Source organism: Ursus americanus, chromosome 11 (assembly GCF_024610735.1).
Source record: "Ursus americanus isolate L20-20 chromosome 11, mUrsAme1.1.p, whole genome shotgun sequence".
Lineage (NCBI taxonomy): Eukaryota > Metazoa > Chordata > Mammalia > Carnivora > Ursidae > Ursus > Ursus americanus.
In genome coordinates, this window is record NC_142137.1 from 59,907,599 (window position 1) to 59,924,840 (window position 17,242).

General features: G+C 37.5%; 1 protein-coding gene and 1 pseudogene across 7 annotated transcripts in view; one reads left to right on the plus strand and one right to left on the minus strand.

Moving 5' to 3' along the window:
- Nucleotides 1–17,242, plus strand: part of TAB2 (TGF-beta activated kinase 1 (MAP3K7) binding protein 2) — an 86,191-nt gene that overhangs the window by 31,134 nt on the left and 37,815 nt on the right. For 6 of the 7 annotated variants that reach the window (XM_045805316.2, XM_087865576.1, XM_045805317.2 and 3 more), the window contains one exon: nucleotides 9,532–9,722. In XM_045805316.2, the coding sequence (XP_045661272.1) occupies nucleotides 9,621–9,722 (102 nt within the window). In that variant the 5' untranslated portion in view covers nucleotides 9,532–9,620. Of the gene's footprint in view, nucleotides 1–6,376; nucleotides 7,671–9,531; nucleotides 9,723–17,242 lie in introns of those variants that run through there. The other variant, XM_045805319.2, reaches the window with a different exon arrangement.
- LOC123797431 (large ribosomal subunit protein eL30 pseudogene) lies at nucleotides 5,165–5,576 on the minus strand (annotated as a pseudogene).

The following is a 17,242-nucleotide window of genomic DNA, read 5'->3' on the forward strand; positions in this document are numbered from 1 at the left end:
ACTCAAGATTCCATTGTTTACAGAAAAAATTATCATCTCTTGAGGTTATTAACCAGAATTAAATTTTGGGATGGTATATATAATGGGAAGACCTCCTTACCTTCTGGTCCATAAGCTAAAGGAGAATCCTAATGCAATTGAGAAGTGAATTATAGTTGTATGTATTTCATTCTATTTCTTTTTGATATTCAACTTGAACTATATTTTTCTTTGTTAGAGTAATTACATTGTTCCAATAAAACTCAGTCATGTAAGAATGGGGCAAAGATAAAATATGTATATAGTTTTACATAATAATATTAAAACTTCAGTGTTATTGTACCTCAGGGAAGGGCTTCTGTAATAAAAGCCTTTCTCATCTTCTACTGTAACTACTCCCCACCCCATACTCCTGCTTCATAATCCCCTTCTTCCCTTCTGTCCCTCCTTTCTTTTAGCCAGACAGATGACTGATTCACTATCTCCAGAATCTGCCTTCTATTTGGTTGTCTTGCCTCATACTTTAACCTTTTTTTAAAAATGTTAATTTCAGTTAACGTACAGTTGCATTGGTTTCAGGTGTACAATATAGTGATTCAGCAGTTCTGTACGTTACTCAGTGCTCCTCGCAGTAAGTGTACTCTTAATCCCCTTCACCTATCTCACCCCTCCCCCTACCCACTGCCCCTCTGGTAATTACCAGTTTGTTCTCTCTCATTAAGAGTCTGTTTTTTGGTTTCTCTCCTTTTTTCTTTGTTCTTCTGTTTCTTAATTTACTCATAGGAGTAAATTTACTCATTCTTAATTTTACTCATAGGAGTGAAATCATAAGTCCTTCTCTGACTTATCTCACTTTGTATTATACCTTCTAGATCCGTCCATGTTGTTGGAAATGGCAAGATTTCATTCTTTTTTCTATTCTTAAGCTTGTTAAGTACCCATAATTCTAGAGCTTCCCACTCTCTCCCTCAGCCCAGAGAGCCCTTTAACGCATACAGCACAGTTTATAACCACTTCTCTGGCACTCGTGTACAGCCTAGTACTGTTTGCCTTTTCAGGGAGCTTCACCTGAGTTTCCTAGTTACACGAGTTCCTTGTCCATATACATGGAAGGGGAAGGCTTCAAAGGTTCAGTCAACTTTCTCAATATCCTACAGCCAGGGTAGCATGCAGCCCTGTTTTTACTAAGGTTTTGTTCCTTTTACTTCATGGGAATTCATGGTATGTAGAATAAATAATAATTACTACCAGTGTGTATTTTTTGCTACAGGCCAGGCAGGTGCAATGCAATTTACTTTTACTGTGTTATCACTAATCCTTGAAATTCCTTGAGCTGTTTTCTCCATTTTACAAAGAAGAAATGGTAGTAGTAGTGAGTAGCACTTACACAGGCTACTTTATTTATTTGTGCGCTTACTCTGTGCTCTTTTTAATTATTTTACATGTATTATCTATTTAATCTCTTAATAATATGAAATAGCTACTCCCATCATCACCATTTTATAGATGAGACTGAGGCACAGAGAAGTTAAATGATTTGCCCAAGAAGATACTGCAAGTAAGTGGCAGATTCAATTTCATAAATAAGGGAGCACAAATTATTAGCATCCTGGAATTTATACTTAAGCAGCCACCACTATGTGTCAAATACTGTGCCCTTTATATACATTCTTTTATTTATCTCATTAAATGAGACCGTGCCCACTAATACAGAATTGAGATTGAAATATTTAGCAGCGTTACCACTGCTTTTACCCATTAACATGCTCTTTTGCCAGAAAATTTTAGAAACAAATAGCTAAAGTGTAGAATACTGTTTCTTGAAATTCTACTCTTTGGGAAAATTTTAAGCCTATCTCAGAGTGACGTTTAATTTATTCACTGATTTCTTTTTTTGATAAGAGTTTAATAGTAAAAGCCAGTACTTTGATAGTCAAGCTTAAATCATACAAGTTACATTACCAGTTGCTCCTTTTATTTTTTATTTATTTATTTATTTTTTTTTTTTTAAGATTTTATTTATTTATTCGACAGAGATAGAGACAGCCAGCAAGAGAGAGGGAACACAAGCAGGGGGAGTGGGAGAGGAAGAAGCAGGCTCATAGCAGAAGAGCCTGATGAGGGGCTCGATCCCAGATCACCGGGATCACGCCCTGAGCCGAAGGCAGACGCTTAACCGCTGTGCCACCCAGGCGCCCCATCTCCTTTTATTTTAAAAGTTAGATCTCATCATTTGTTTCTTTCATTTTAAAGGTTTGTGCCATCATTTACTTTGTATGGTACCTCCTGGTCAGGAGCAGTCAACTTGAATCTTTGATACACTTTACGTATCTCCATAGTCATTGTTTTAGTGGTTTTGTTTACTTATCAAGGCAGTTTGCTTGCTAGAAAGTAACATATCTAAATCTATAACTTCAGTAAAATAGTAGTGTCTCGCCTTCACCCCACCTCACCCCATTTCACCCCCTTTTCCTCATTTCCCATGGGGTGAGAATTGCAAAAGCTTTGTTTATTGTATTTGATGGGAAACTAGCTTTTGGTCACATATGGTTAATATTCTACAGTTTTTTCATTAAGACCACTCACATTTTTCTTCCCCAAATGCTAGTATGGGAAAGCACCTTGGAGATAGAGCTCATCCCCCGTAGTAGACCAACTGGCTAGGCTAACAGTATTTACCCAAAAAAAGTAATATAAACACTAAATACGGATTTAAGCAAAAATTGTGAAATAAGTATTTGGGCAGATGAGCGTCAGCGTGGAGAAGGACGGTGTGTGTGTGTATATATGGGAACTGAATTACAAAGCTAAGTCTTCATTTTCCACAGTATGAAATCCATAGATAATGTGTAAAACTGGATCAAGAAATAACCCTCTAATCACCTTGTGTAGGAATGTGGAGAAACAGCCCAGTGTTGACCGTGGTTACTCAATAGAATAGAATAAGAGTAGGAGGGCATGAGGTAGGGAAGTTGCTGGTGTCCCTGATAAATTTTGTAGTACTCTTTGGCTTTTAAACTGTACATGTTTTTGTCTTTACAATTTTATTTAAATTTTTCATTATAGGATATGTCATGTTAAAATATTTCCTGGACAAATAATTATTAAGATTTTTTTTAAATCATTTTTTTGTATATACTGTTTAGTTGTTTGGGCTGAAAGGAATGTTGGTCTTTGGGAAAAATTAATAATGACTGTATAATGTTTTATATATAATATAACCAAGAACATTTTTCTTCAAGTGTTCTTAAATTATATGGTAGGATTATCTACCATAGATGCCTGTCACCAGAGATGCCCGTCAAATGTTTACCTGTAGCCCAGACCTGCTCTCTGAGCTCTAGACCCATCAATCTGTACTCCTTCTGTGACATATCTGTTTGGATGTTTTAAGGTGCCCGAGACTCACTGTGTTCAAAACCAAACCTGTAATCTACCCCTTTGTTTTCTTGGTCCTGTTCTATCATTCACAGATCAGAAAGCTATCTTAACACCAACTTCACCCCAATATTTAATACATCAACAAGTTCTATTAATTTTGACTTCCTAAATATCCCTTCAGTTTTTCCTTCTCAGCCTCCACCGCTGTTTCTGCAGGGACAAGCTAGTAGCATTTCCTGGCAGGCCTCCAGCAGTGGGTTTCTAACAGGGCTCCTCCTATATTTTGCCCTTTTCTCCATACTGTAGCCATTCTTCATATCTACATGATTTCTTGATCAGGTCTCCTTCCCTGCTTCTGAGCTTAAATCTTCAGTGGCTTCCCATTACTCTGATGATAAAACTTCCAAATTTTAATGGCCTCTAAGGCACATCATGACTTGGGCCCCACATTTTTCTTGCTCTCTGCTCTACAATTTTTCCTCATGTACCGTGCTCCCTTCAGATCTCTTTCTGAATAAGAAAGAGACGAAACAAATACGGTAGCAACAAGCTAGACTAAACTGGCAGCAGGAGGCAGACAGAAGGTAAAATAGTGCACAAGTTCGAACAGCTATCTGAATTATAAACTTGTGTCAGTGTGCCTCTAATCTGGGAATTTCTGTGACCTGGAGAGCAAGGGCACAGACCACTACTTGTATCTTCAGCACAGTGTCTGCTGCATTCTAGGCACTCCTTAAATGTATGGGTTGTGGATGATTAGAGGGTGATCGTCCGGTTTTAAATACTCTTCGTATCTAGTTGCCTCATAAATGCCCCAATTTTGATCAGACCTGTAAGTCCTGTTGCTTTTCTCTTTGTTGTTTTTTTAATTGGGGACCATGGTCTCTTCTCGTGGGTACAGTTAAACAGGTGTGTTACATACTGTTCTAGTCCTGGAAAAAATCACCATGACAAATGATGGTGAATGTGAAGACTTGCTAACCATCATAGCTTGAGGTGTCAGTGAGCCATGTTCCCACACTTGGTACTCTGCACTGTCATGATAATTATTGAGGGCTCAGAAATAAATTGTTTACATATTCTTTAAGAAAGGAAAGAATAAGACACATTTTGCAAGGCTTTCCAGTATATTTACTGTTAGATTCTGTAGTATTGTGTATATTCTGCTACTATTTAGAATCCTTAATTAATTAAGAAATTAATCTTCATAGATCATTTGAGGTGGTGACAGTTTAGGTGCCAAAACTTTGCACATGATGCTAGAAACATTTCTAGAAAATATGATTTCTTTATTTTCTCAAAATAGCCATGTTGCATCTTAACCATAGAAAATATGTTTCCATTTATTATTAGAAATAATTTTCCAGATTAAGTTATATTGCATGGTTTTCCTTCTGAAATTAAATACACCTGCTGTTTGTTTCAATAATGAATTTAGTCGTAAAATTTATTTACTCACCACAAAGGCTACATTAAAAACATTATCTTGCCTTGTCCTTAAAGTTTACTCTTGCCAGATATAGAATGTGGGTTGATGGTTTTTCTTTCAGCACCTCCGTTATGTCATTTGACTGTCTCCTGGCCGCCACAGTTTCTGATGACAAGTCGACATCATTGACATTGTTGTTCCCCTCTGTCATTTCGTTTGCTGCTTTCAACATTTTCTTTAATTTTCAGCAGTTGGACAGTTATGCCTATGTGTGGTTTTCCTGGGCTTTTCCTGTTTAAGGTTTGAGTCTAACCTGCTTAGGCTTTGATACTCTTGCGTAGGATCTTGTTTTTGTTTGTTTTTGTGGTGGTGGTGGTGTTTCAAACAAGCTCTGGCCGGTTTTATTAAACATTTTGCATGATTTACTTTTCACCAGTGTGTTCTAACATGCTTCTGGTGATATCAGAATCAACTGATTCAGTGATAGGCAGTGCATACTCTGCAAAATTTTCCACAGGCTATGCCCAATCCAGTAGAATTGCCACGGTAATGACGGACACCATTTTTGGCCCGCGTGGCATAATACTGTTTCAGCTTTCCTCAAGGCTGGCGGGCAGTTGTTGCAGAGGGTGACAGGTTTTGCTTTGCCTTGTCTGATCATCTTTAGAGTCTGCTCCTGCCCCAGCAAGGCCTTTCCACTTTTCATGAGGAGTTAGAGCCTCGAGTTGATCTGGAGCCTGGAGTTGACTGACTCCAGCAACTTTTTTGTTGTCTTTGCAGCCACCATCTTCTGCCTTATGTGTGGGATGACCCCCAACCAAAAGCAGCCACCAGGGTGTCTGGGGAGGTGATGAAGGTCTTCCTGATCTGTAAATTCATAATCTTTTACTAACTTGGGGAAATTTTTAGTCAGTATTTCTTCAAATAGTTCTTTTCTACCCCATTGTCTCTCCCCTGTCCTCCTGGATCTCCAATTGCATGTGCCTTAGACTTTGTCATATTTTCCCACAGGTCCCTGAGATTCTCTTCCTCCCCTCCCCTCCTCCCCTTACCCACTCCACCCCCAGTCATTTTTTTTTCTCCATCCTTCAAGTTGGAACAATTTCTGTTGCTTTGTCTTCAAGTTCATTGACTATTCTGTCATACCCAATATGTAGTTAAGTCCATCCAGTGAATTTCTTGTTTCAGACATTTTATTTTTAATTTTTTTGACTTGTGTTTGGTTCTCTCTTTTTTAAAATATAGTTTGTTTTTTCCGTTTTTTGTTTCTTTTTTTAACTGAGATCCAAGCATATTTGCCCTCACATCTTTAAGCATAGTTGAAGTAACTACTTTAGAATCCTAATGTGCTAATAATTCTAGCATGTGGGTCATCTTGGGCTTGGTCTCCCTTGGTTGCCTTCTCTCTCGAGTATGGGTCAGTTTTTCCTGTCCTTAATGTGTTTCTTATGAAAATGACATGTAGAGACTCTGGATTCTATTGTGTTCGTCCAGTAGTGAGTATTGATGTTTGGTTGGTTTCCTTGCTTGCTTGCTTGCTTGAGTTAGTAGGCAGTTCACTTAGCTGAACTCCCAACTACAGACTCTGAAATCTCAGTTATTTTAGCTTTGGCTGAGCTGCTTGGAATTTCACATATGTGTAGTTTGGGGATCAGAGATGTGTGCAGAATTTATACATAGGATTTGGTGCTCCTCTCTTTCTGTGACTTACTTACTAGGTTTTCAGCTGTTGTGGTTATGCCAAAGTCTATCCTTTGGTTCATTAAGCAAGTAGGGCTGTAGGTTTCCTGTCTAGGTTTCAGCTGCCCAAACCAGCTGGGGACTGCTCTCTGGCTAAGTGCCATTTAAAAAAGGGAAAATCACCCGATGCTGTTACCTTCTAAGTACTGACTCCCTTCTCCTCCCCATCATCCCTCTATTGCTGTTTATGCTTTCTGCCCTCAAGTAGTTGTTTTTATACTTTGTCTAGTGTTTATTGTTGTTTATGAGAGAGTTGATCTAGTAGGAGCTACTCAGCCATTACAGGAAGTGGAATCCCTAAAATAGTTATACATTTGAACAGTTTTCTTGTTTGTGCTCTTGATGGTCTTTATAAGAAGGCAGGTTTGATAAGGGTTCTTCAAACAATCTTGGAAATTTATGTTTTAATAATGGAGTCAGTCGAAATTTATAGTCATGATTCATCCTTCTCTAATAAATGTGGTCTAATTCAGACTGAAAATTTATTTATTTGCCTCTCCCTCAAATTGTTTAAAAATTTCCAAATCTAGATCATTTCAAATGTGTTTTAGAAGCAAAATAATACGAAGAAACCATATAGTAAAACCTTTTCATCCAACAAATGTTGCATCTTTGACCTAGGTCTTAGGGATGTAGCAGTGAACTTCAAAGTTCTTGATCCTGTGGAGTTAATGTTTTGGGAACAGATAGATCAATAATAAATAAATACATATCAGGTATTGACAAATGCAGGGTATGAGGATGTGATGGAGGGAGACAGTTGTGGCATTATTTTGGGGAGATATGGGTCAAGGAAGCTGTTTCTGAAGAAGTGACATTTGATCAGAGATCTTAAGTAAGAGAGGGGGCCATGCAAGTGTCTGAGGGTAAAATGTTCCAGGCAGAAGGAGCAGCAAGTGCAAAAACCCCAAGGGAGGAAAGAGTGGCTTTTCTGAGAACTAACCAGTACTGAAGGAACCAGGAGAGTGGTAAAAGTGAGGGGTGGGAGTTAGCCAGGGGCCTTGTGTTGTAGGATTTTGAGCAGGGGATTTTGCCCTGATTTACTTTTCACAGAGGTCACTTTGCTCCATAGAGGGAGTGGCAGGGGTGGAGCAGAAAGTGAAGGCGGGGAGGAAACCAGTGAAGAGCAGCTGCAGTCTAGGTGAGTTACAGCGATCGCCCGGACAAGAGCAGTAACAGGTGGGGGAAAGTGGTCCGATTCAGAATATTGTTTACAGATACAGCCAACGAGACTCGATGCTGGATTAGATATGGGATGTGAAAGAAGGGTCAACTGGATAAATGATGGCACCATTTACTGGGATGAAAAAGACTGCGGAAGGATTGGTTTCTATGGGGGGGATTAAGAGTTTAATTTTGGACATACTAAGTTTGAAGTGAGTTTTAGATGTCCAGAAGATGTCAGGCAGGTAACTGGCTGTATGAATGTGGAACTCGAGGGAGAGAGCTCCCTTGGCCGTGCAGAAATAAATTTGCAAAGCCTCTGTGTAAAGCAGTGTGTTCGGATGACATTACCCTGCAGAGGAATGTAGGTGTAGTTGAAAAGAAACCCTAGATCTGAACTCCATTGTCTGCCAACATTTAGATGTCCAGGAAAGGATGAAGATCTGACAAAACTGAGAAGGAGCTGCCAGTGGGTGGGAGAAACACCAAAAAAGTATAGATCTCAGAAGCCAAGGGAAGCAGTTGTTTAAAAAAGGTATTGGTACACTGAGTCCTAAACTATCGTTGGACGAGGACTGAGAACTCGTTAGGTCTGACAACCTGAAGTTCTCCGGAAGCTTTGATAAGTATAGTTTCAGTGGAGAAAAACTGTGAAAGCCTGATTGGGGTAGGTTTAAAAGAGATTAAACAACCCTTTCAAGTAGTTTAGCCCAGAAGAGGGAAGGGGCAGAGAAAGGAGCTGATATCTGAAGTGAAGTCAAGGGTGGCTTTCTCAAGTTGAGCAGTACTGTTATCATGCCTTAAGTTCTCTTTAAGTAGCATTTATTAATTTTCAGTACTTCTCTTTTCTCCTATAACCCATTGTAACTTTTACCTATGAGAAATCACATAGACAAAACAATTAAGGAATTTAATTAAATAATAATAAAAAGCTGAAAAGCTGTACTAAAGAGAAAGACTAGAGATAAGAAATCTGTTTTTAAAGAGATTGCCTTATTGTTAAATTTATCATAAACTGAAATGATTAAGAAAATAGCATGATATGTAAATATTTTAATATATTATTTAGGTTACTATAATATACTATTTATATCCCAAAGAGGCTTTCAAGATTAAACATGGTTTGCATTAAGAATAAAAACAAGGTAGGTAGGTCTCAATTTTGGCCACACATGAGAATTACTTGGGGAAGTTTTAAAAATCCATATGCCCAGGCTACTCCCCAGCCAGTTAAATCAGGACCTTTGGGGTTGAGGCTCAAGCATTAGTATTTTTTAAATACTAATTTTATTAAAAACAGGGAGTAAAATGCTCCTCATCCCCTGAGGATGAATTCATTGCACATTTAAGGATTAAGTGTATCTGAAAATTAAGATATCAAATCTGTTGGGTTATAGATCATTTTTAGACAAAGCATGCAAAGTCATTTGTAGAACCAGACTTTATCAGGATCCAAACTTTAAAGATGTTAAGTAGAGTAAATAAGATTACACACCTCAGGCTGTCCTCAGATTGTTAAGAAGAATGTCAGTAAAGTTATTCATTTTCACCTTTTAAAAGAATGAGGGAAGACACCCTTGACAATTTCTTAAAAGCCTTTTGGAATAACCATCATAAAGCATACAAATAGATAGGAATTAGTCTAAAAGTTTGCCAGCAAGAGTTATAAAGTGAAAAGACAGTATAACTACATGGAAAGCATTATAGGACTAAATAGTATTTTGGTAACTTATATTAAATATTAGATACTAAAGCACGTACCCTATGTATTGAAATTTTAAATCCACAACAATATTCATAATCAGTTGTCATTAAATTTTTTTTTCTTTCTTTCACAGAAAATGCTTGGACAGAAGAGATGAGTACTATTTCCACTAAGGCCTAGAATTGCCTACTGTACAAATAGTCCTGATCAGGCAATATACGAATGGCCCAAGGAAGCCACCAAATTGATTTTCAGGTTTTACATGACCTGCGACAAAAATTCCCTGAAGTACCTGAAGTTGTTGTATCCAGGTGCATGTTACAGGTCAGTGTGCATCGGTTTCTGAACTCATTCATACAAACCTGGGTGCTGGTTTTTTTTTCACATTGGAAGAAAACTTTTATCTTCTTGTTGGCATCAGTGTGCTATGATGAAAAGAAATGAACTTTGGTGTCTGATTGTCAGGTGGCCTTTAACAAGGTATTTCGGCTCTCTGGCATACAGATAATACCTACCTTGTAAAGTAAGTGTGAGGACTAAACGGGAGCCCAATGGAAAGTGTTGGTACGTGGTCCAGACTTACTGTGAGCTTGCTTCACTTTGCCCCTGCCTGTTTTGCCAGAATGTTTTTAAATTCCACATCTTCATATGAAAGTGAGAAAATCATTAAATAAGGAGTCAGGAAGCATGGGTTTTAATCCCAGATGAGCACCCCAAGCCAATTTAGCAAGTAATATGCCTTCTTCATACTCTAGTTTGCTTGTCTGTAAAACAAGGGAATTTGACTTCAACAATGCCTCAGGTGCCAATTCTAAAGAAAAAAGTTTGTTTTTGTATTTTTTAATTGAATCTGTAGGTTTTCCAGTTTATATCACTAACCGGCTAATTCTTACATTTTTCTTGTATGTACAATTTTAGAAATCCATAATTCTAAATATTTAGTGATAGTTGTCCCTTCTCATTTGATTAACTAGAAATCTTTCCATCAAAAACTATCTTTCAGCTTGTTAAAAATAGAGTTATAAAAATAATTTTGGCTCAGATATATTTACTCAGCAAATTATTTTTAAGGTTTGAAATTGAATGAAATTTTTTAAGGCTCAACATCTGTACTTGATACCAAGTGACTACATTTTGTTCATACCCTTATCACCTTTTATTTGTATGTTGAATTACCTGCCTTTAGTCTAATCCAGTTTTGTTTCTGCAGTCTATCCACCTCACTTCTGCCAAAGTGTCTTTCTAAATGCAGATTTTGTCATGTATTTACCTGCTTAAAAACCTCATGATTGGTTTCCATACCCTTCAGAATAAAGTTTGTATACCGTGACTAGGGCACACTAGGTCTGTGATCTGGAATCCTGCCTCCTTCTGCAGCCTGGTCTCTTGCCTAATCCTTCCTCTTCACACCCTGTGCTGCAGACGTCCTCAACTGATTGGAATTCTCTGAACACGCCTGGCTTTTTCTATAGTATAGTGTTTAAGAGCATATGTTTTGAGTTAATAGTACTGTATTGTGTCCTTGAAATTCGCAAAAAGTGGATCTTAAGTGTTCTCACCACCACTGAAAAAACACATCGGGGTGGAGGAAGACTGTAAAGTGGTGGATGCGTTGATTAACTTGATCATAGTGATCATTTCACAGTGTGTACGTATATTAAGTCATAGCATTATATTTACCTTTTAAAAATCACATTGTACAGCCTAAATATATACAGTCTTTATTTGTCAGTCATACCTTAGTTAAATTGGGGAGAAATAAGTAAAAACAAATTTTAAAAATAAATAATAAATAAATAGCTTATGTTTTCCTGTTAAACAGACTTAAGTTCAGGTTTAACAGTTACTAGCAGTAATTTAATTAACCTCTCTGACCCTCATATGCCTCATCTGCATAGTGGGAATAAAAAACTTCACAGTGAATTAAACGTGATGATGCCCATAAAACAACTGGTAGGATACCCGATTCATAATAAGTGCTCAATAAATGTTAGCAGCCATTACTAACAACAGTAATAATAGTAGAAGACCTATAATAAATATTTGGTGAATGAATCAGTAGTCCACATTAGTCGATATAGTATGTAAAAGAAAAATGAAAAGTTAAAAAAAAAGTAATAAGAGTGGAGTCAGAAGTTAAAGTATGGGGAGGAGCAGAGAGAGTGCGGGGACAGGGGGTTTCCCCCTAGAACCTAGGTACCTCTTTCTAACTTTTCAAATAGACTTTGCAATAAAATAACATTATACTGAACGAGTTCAGTGAGGCATTGAAAAATAGAAAAATAATATACATTCTTCAATAAAATGTAGAGATTTTGAAGAACCTTAACTGGAAGCATTTTGTAGAATCATTTAAAATATTTTCACAAAATAAAGGGTGCCACAGTATGGTTTTCAGGGTATATTGAATTAAAACAAAACGCAGTGTAGTATGTATAAAGGAGGATGGGGGTGTGCCTGGGTGGCTCAGTCAATTAAGGGTTTGCCTTCGGCTCAGGTCCTCATCTCAGGGTCCTGCGATCAAGCCCCACAAGGGGCTCTTTGCTCAGTGAGGCGTCTGCTTCTCCCTCTCCCTCTCCCCCCCCACCTCGTGTGCCCAGGCGCACATGGGCTCTCTCTCTCTTTCAAATAAAATCTTTTAAAAATAAAAGTAAATGGGGATAGGGGAATAAATATAAACATGTATATTTGCCCTTGTTTGCATAAAGAAATACCAAGAAGGATTCAAAACAATTAATTAAAGATAGTCACCCATAGTGAGCAAGAGGGAACAGGCCAGATGGAGATGGAGGTAGAAGTGAGACATCTCAACATATCTTTCTCTATTGTTTTAATCTGTATAAATGAATTACCTCTTTTTTTTTAATGTAATAAGTAAGCATGTGTTCAATTTTACCAAGAAAGAAAATAAATGATTTTGAATTTCTTTTGGGCACCCGGTAATAACACTTTCACCATGTTTATCTGGTTTTACAAAGACAAACCTCCCTAAGGCATACTTCCCAGCATCTAGTGATAACTAAAATGAAATCTGTTTTGCTTGCAAATTACCTGTAAAACCACATTCTTTTAAATTGAGTTGATAATCATTCTGGGCCTCCAAGTAATGTGGGTTTTAGCTGATATAACAAGAAATGTTAAAGAAAGGAATGGGGAAGGCTCCTCTGGGAATGCAGCTAGGGTGTACATCTTCCCAATTTTGGGGAGATGTTTTTAAAGTAAAAGTAAATTTAACTACCTCTCAATGTACTTCTAAACATCTCTTATTTGGTGACAGCCTTTTCTTTTGGGAGCTGCTATCCCTTTCTCAATTGGGTAGGCTTCTGTCCTTTCTCTGGGGAGAACCTCCCTATAAAATACTGGTCCAGAACTTTTCTAGATGAAAAAAACATGATAATAATAAAAAAATTTTAAAAAAGAAAGAAGAAAAAAACATGGTGAAGAAAATATAAGAAATCAGTCATCAAAGGATCATGCTATGCTGCCACTTTGTATATTTGCTCTTAAATATCTTGCTTCTTAAGAACGGAAGTATTTATCCTCTGTTCTTTTCTTGACTTTATTTACTGCTCACATTCCTCTGTTTGGAACTACTCATATCATTTCCTTATGCTGTGGATTCTCTAAGATGGCAGTAATATCAGCAGGTATAACTCATACCTTTAAATTGTATTTATATTTGATAATTAAATCTTAGTGTAAAAATATTGCATAATTGACACTCTGATATTTTCCTTTTTTTAACTGATTTTTTCAATTCTCTTAAGATGACGATTGAATCTATAAGTTTAAAATTTGCTATTTCTCTTCAAAGCAATGCATTAGTTGGTGTTCATTCAGTATTTGTAAGACTTAGTATTTAAGTACCACGTCCTTAGTTGAAACCTTTTCAGATGATCTCCACCCATAGTCCTTACCCATATTCTTATTAAAACACCTGTCATTCTGTATAATATTTATTTGTGAACACATTAACATCCTCTACGAGACCATGATATCCTTAGCAGCAGTTGTATTCCTTTCCACTCGCCTGATGGAAGCTCAGTAAATTGGTTGAAGGAGTGAGTGAATCAGAGAAGGATGATCATAGGAGATATTTTGATACTATCTGTAATCTCCGTGTCTGTGCAAGAAGCTTGGGGGAAAAATGAAAAAGGAACTGGAAATAATAAGTTAGACCTTTTGTAGCTTTGAAGAGAATGAATGCAGATTTGCATATATACAAAAAAAGCAATGATTTTCAACCTTTTAGAAACTCATCCCACGCCTTTTGTTACGCTTAACGGGAGTCTCACTGAAAGTAACTGGGGTGTCTTTGAGAAATAGGTGATTCCAGGTCTAAGGAAGGAAGTGTACAAGATGATTTTGACTTCTTATCAGAAAACAAAGAAGCTAGTAAGACTACTAGGTTCATGTCATATGTACACATGAGCTAACTTGAAATCATTCCCACTAGCCTAAAGATAGCATATAATGACCACAATCAATTGATACACATCAAAATGTTAAAGATACTAGAGCTTATGATGATACTGAAAATAAATCTTAGTAACCTTTAGAGGTTGCTAAGGACACCAATTCATTCTTCTAAAAACCAGTAGAGAGAGAATTTATTTATCCTGTTTCTTCTGTGCAAAGAAGGAAGAACTGCAGCTAATACACAAAAAAGGAATCTTTATAATTGGGATATCACATTTTGGAACCCCTAATGAAATAAAAGATTCTAAGCAGAGATCATCAGTTAACTGCTAGAAATCATCAGCTGGATCCGGCTGGTAACATCAGAATCTGCCAGTCAGCTTTAAGATCACAAAAAGACAGACATTATTGTGTCTCCTTGTATGATGCAGTAAGAAACAGACCCTATAAAGAGGCTTGCCAAAAATTCATACATGAACCTGCTTACACACAGAGTTACAACTACTTGTTCACAATGAAATGTAGTGGATATTGACACCACAGAGTGCACCCATCCAGTCGAGATGGGAAATTCTACTGCACAAGTGATCAAGTTTTTCAGCAAACAAATGACTAGAAAGTTTTTAGAAGAGGGGAGGATTAATTATTATTAGAAATTTAAGAGGCATATCAGCCAAATTAAATATGTGGACCTCCCTTAGATCCTCATTCAGACTGAAAGGACATTGATGACACAATTGGGATTTCAACACTAGATATTAGGTATTGAATATTTTAAGGTATGATATTGTCATTGTGGTTATGTTTTTATAGGTCCCTTTTTTTAAAAGATACATACTGAAGTATTTACAGATAAAAATGAAATAATGTCAGAAACTTGATCTAGCTTGGTGGGGGGAGAAGCTGGGGCACATCCATTAGAAGAAAAAAGATTTGCCATATATTATTAAAGCTGGATGATGAATATGGGTGAGTTTATTATAGTCACTCTTTATTTTTAAATATGTTTTAAATTTTTAAAATAAATTTAATAAATACAATTTTCTTTTATCCTGTTGTGGCTCTATAAAATCCCTGTAAGTATACTACTTATCAGTGTTTTGCTGATAAGAAAGTGATGTCTGTAGAGGGTAAGTAACCTAAGGGCATGTGAGTTACTGGCATAATGGGGACTAGAACATATTAAATAATCAGATTTTATAAAGGATTGAAGGGATTTTTGAGAGCTAAAGATGCTAACCATCATCTGAGCTTTCAGTGAGTAGCAATCTTTTTGCTGGTGGAGGGTCTTGCCTCCATGTTGTTGATGGCTGCTGACTGATCAGAATGATGGTTGCCGAAGGCTGGGGCGGCTGTGGCATTTTCTTAAAATAAGACAACAATGAAGTTTGCTACATCAATTGATTCTTTCACAAACGATTTCTCTATAGCATGCATTGCTGTTTGATGGCATTTTACCCACAGGAGAACTTCTTTCTAAATGAGAATCAGTCAAATCCTCCACTGCTTTCTCAACTAAGTTTATGTAATATTCTAAATCCTTTATTGTCATTTCAACAGTCTTCCCAGCATGTTCAGCAGTAGATTCCATCTCAGAAAGACTACTTTTTTTTTTTTAAGATTTTATTTATTTATTTGACAGAGAGAGAGACAGCCAGCTAGAGGGGGAACACAAGCAGAGGAAGTGGGAGAGGAAGAAGCAGGCTCCCAGCAGAAGAGCCCGATGTGGGGCTCGGTCCCAGAATACCAGGATCACACCCTGCGCCAAACAAAGGCAGATGCTTAACGAATGAGCCACCCAGGCGCCCCAAGACTACTTTTTTTTTGTTTGTTCATGAGAAGTAACTCCTCCTTGTTAAAGTTTTATCATGGGATTACACAACTCAGTCATATCTTCACTTCTAATTCTCTTGCTCTTTCCACCACGATCTGCAGTTACTTCCTCCACTGAAGTCTTGAACCCCTCATAGTCATCCATGAGTGTTGGAATCAGCTTCTTCCTCACTTCTGTTAATGTTGCTTTTTTGACCTCTTCCCATGAATCAAATGTTCTCAAGGTTTTCAGTTTACTTTACCTGGATCTATCAGAGGAATCACTGTCTGTGGCAGCTATAACCTTACAAAATATATTTCTTAAATAATAAGACTTGAAGGTCTAAATGACCCCTTGATCCATGGCCTATAGAACGGATATTGTGTTAGCAGGCATGAAAACAAGATAAATCTCATTGTACATCTCCATCAGAGCTCCTTGGGTGACCAGGTGCATTGTCAGTAAGCAGTAATATTTTGAAAGGAATCTTTTTTTCTGAGCAGTAGGTCTCAACAATGGGCTTAAAATATTCGGTGAATCATGTTGGAAACAGATGTGCTGTCATCCAGCCTTTGTTGTTCCTTTTATAGAGCAAAAACAGTAGATTTAGCATAATTGTTAAGGGCCCTACAATTTTTGGAATAATAAATGAGCATTGGCTTCAACTTAAAGTCACCAGCTGCATTAGCCTCTAACAAGAGAGTGAGCCTGTCCTTTGAAGCCAGGCATTGACTTCTCCTCTATAGCTACGAAAGTCCTAGATGGAATCTTCTTCCAGTATAAGGCTGATTCATCTACATTGAAAATTTGTTGTTTAGTGTAGCCACCTTCATTAATTACCTTAGCTGAATCTTCTGGAGAACTTGCTGCAGTTTCTGTATCAGCACTTGCTGCTTCACCTTGCACTTGATGTTGTAGAGAAGCCTTCTCTCCTTAAACCTCATAAACCAACCTCTACTAGCTTTAAACTTCTCTTCTGCTGCTTCCTTATCTCCCTCAGCCTTCACAGTATTGAAGAGAGGTTAGGGCCTCACTCTGGATTAGGCTTTGCTCAAGGGAATGGCGAAACTGGTTTGATCTTCTATCCAGACCACAAAAAGTTTCTCATATGAGTGATAAGACAGTTTTGCTTGCTTATCATTCATGTGTTCACTGGAGTAGCACTTTTAATTTCCTTCAAGAACTTAAAATCCTGGGGCGCCTGGGTGGCTCAGTCGTTAAGCGTCTCCCCTCAGCTCAGGGTGTGATCCCAGCATTCTGGAATTGAGGCCCGCATCAGGCTCCTCCGCTGGGAGCCTGCTTCTTCCTCTTCCACTCCCCCTGCTTGTGTTCCCTCTCTCGCTGGCTATCTCTCTCTCTGTCAAATAAATAAATAAAATCTTTAAAAAAAAAAAAAAAGAACTTAAAATCCTTTGCATTTATAACTTGCCTTTTTGGCACAAGAGACCTAGCTTCTGGCCTGTCTTGGATTTTGACATGCCTCACTACGTTTAATCAGTTCTAGCTTTTGATTGAAAGTTGAGATATGTGCAGCTCTTCCTTTCACTTGAACACTTAGAAGCCATTGTAGGGTTATTATTAATTAGGGTAATTTCAGTATTGTTGTGTCACA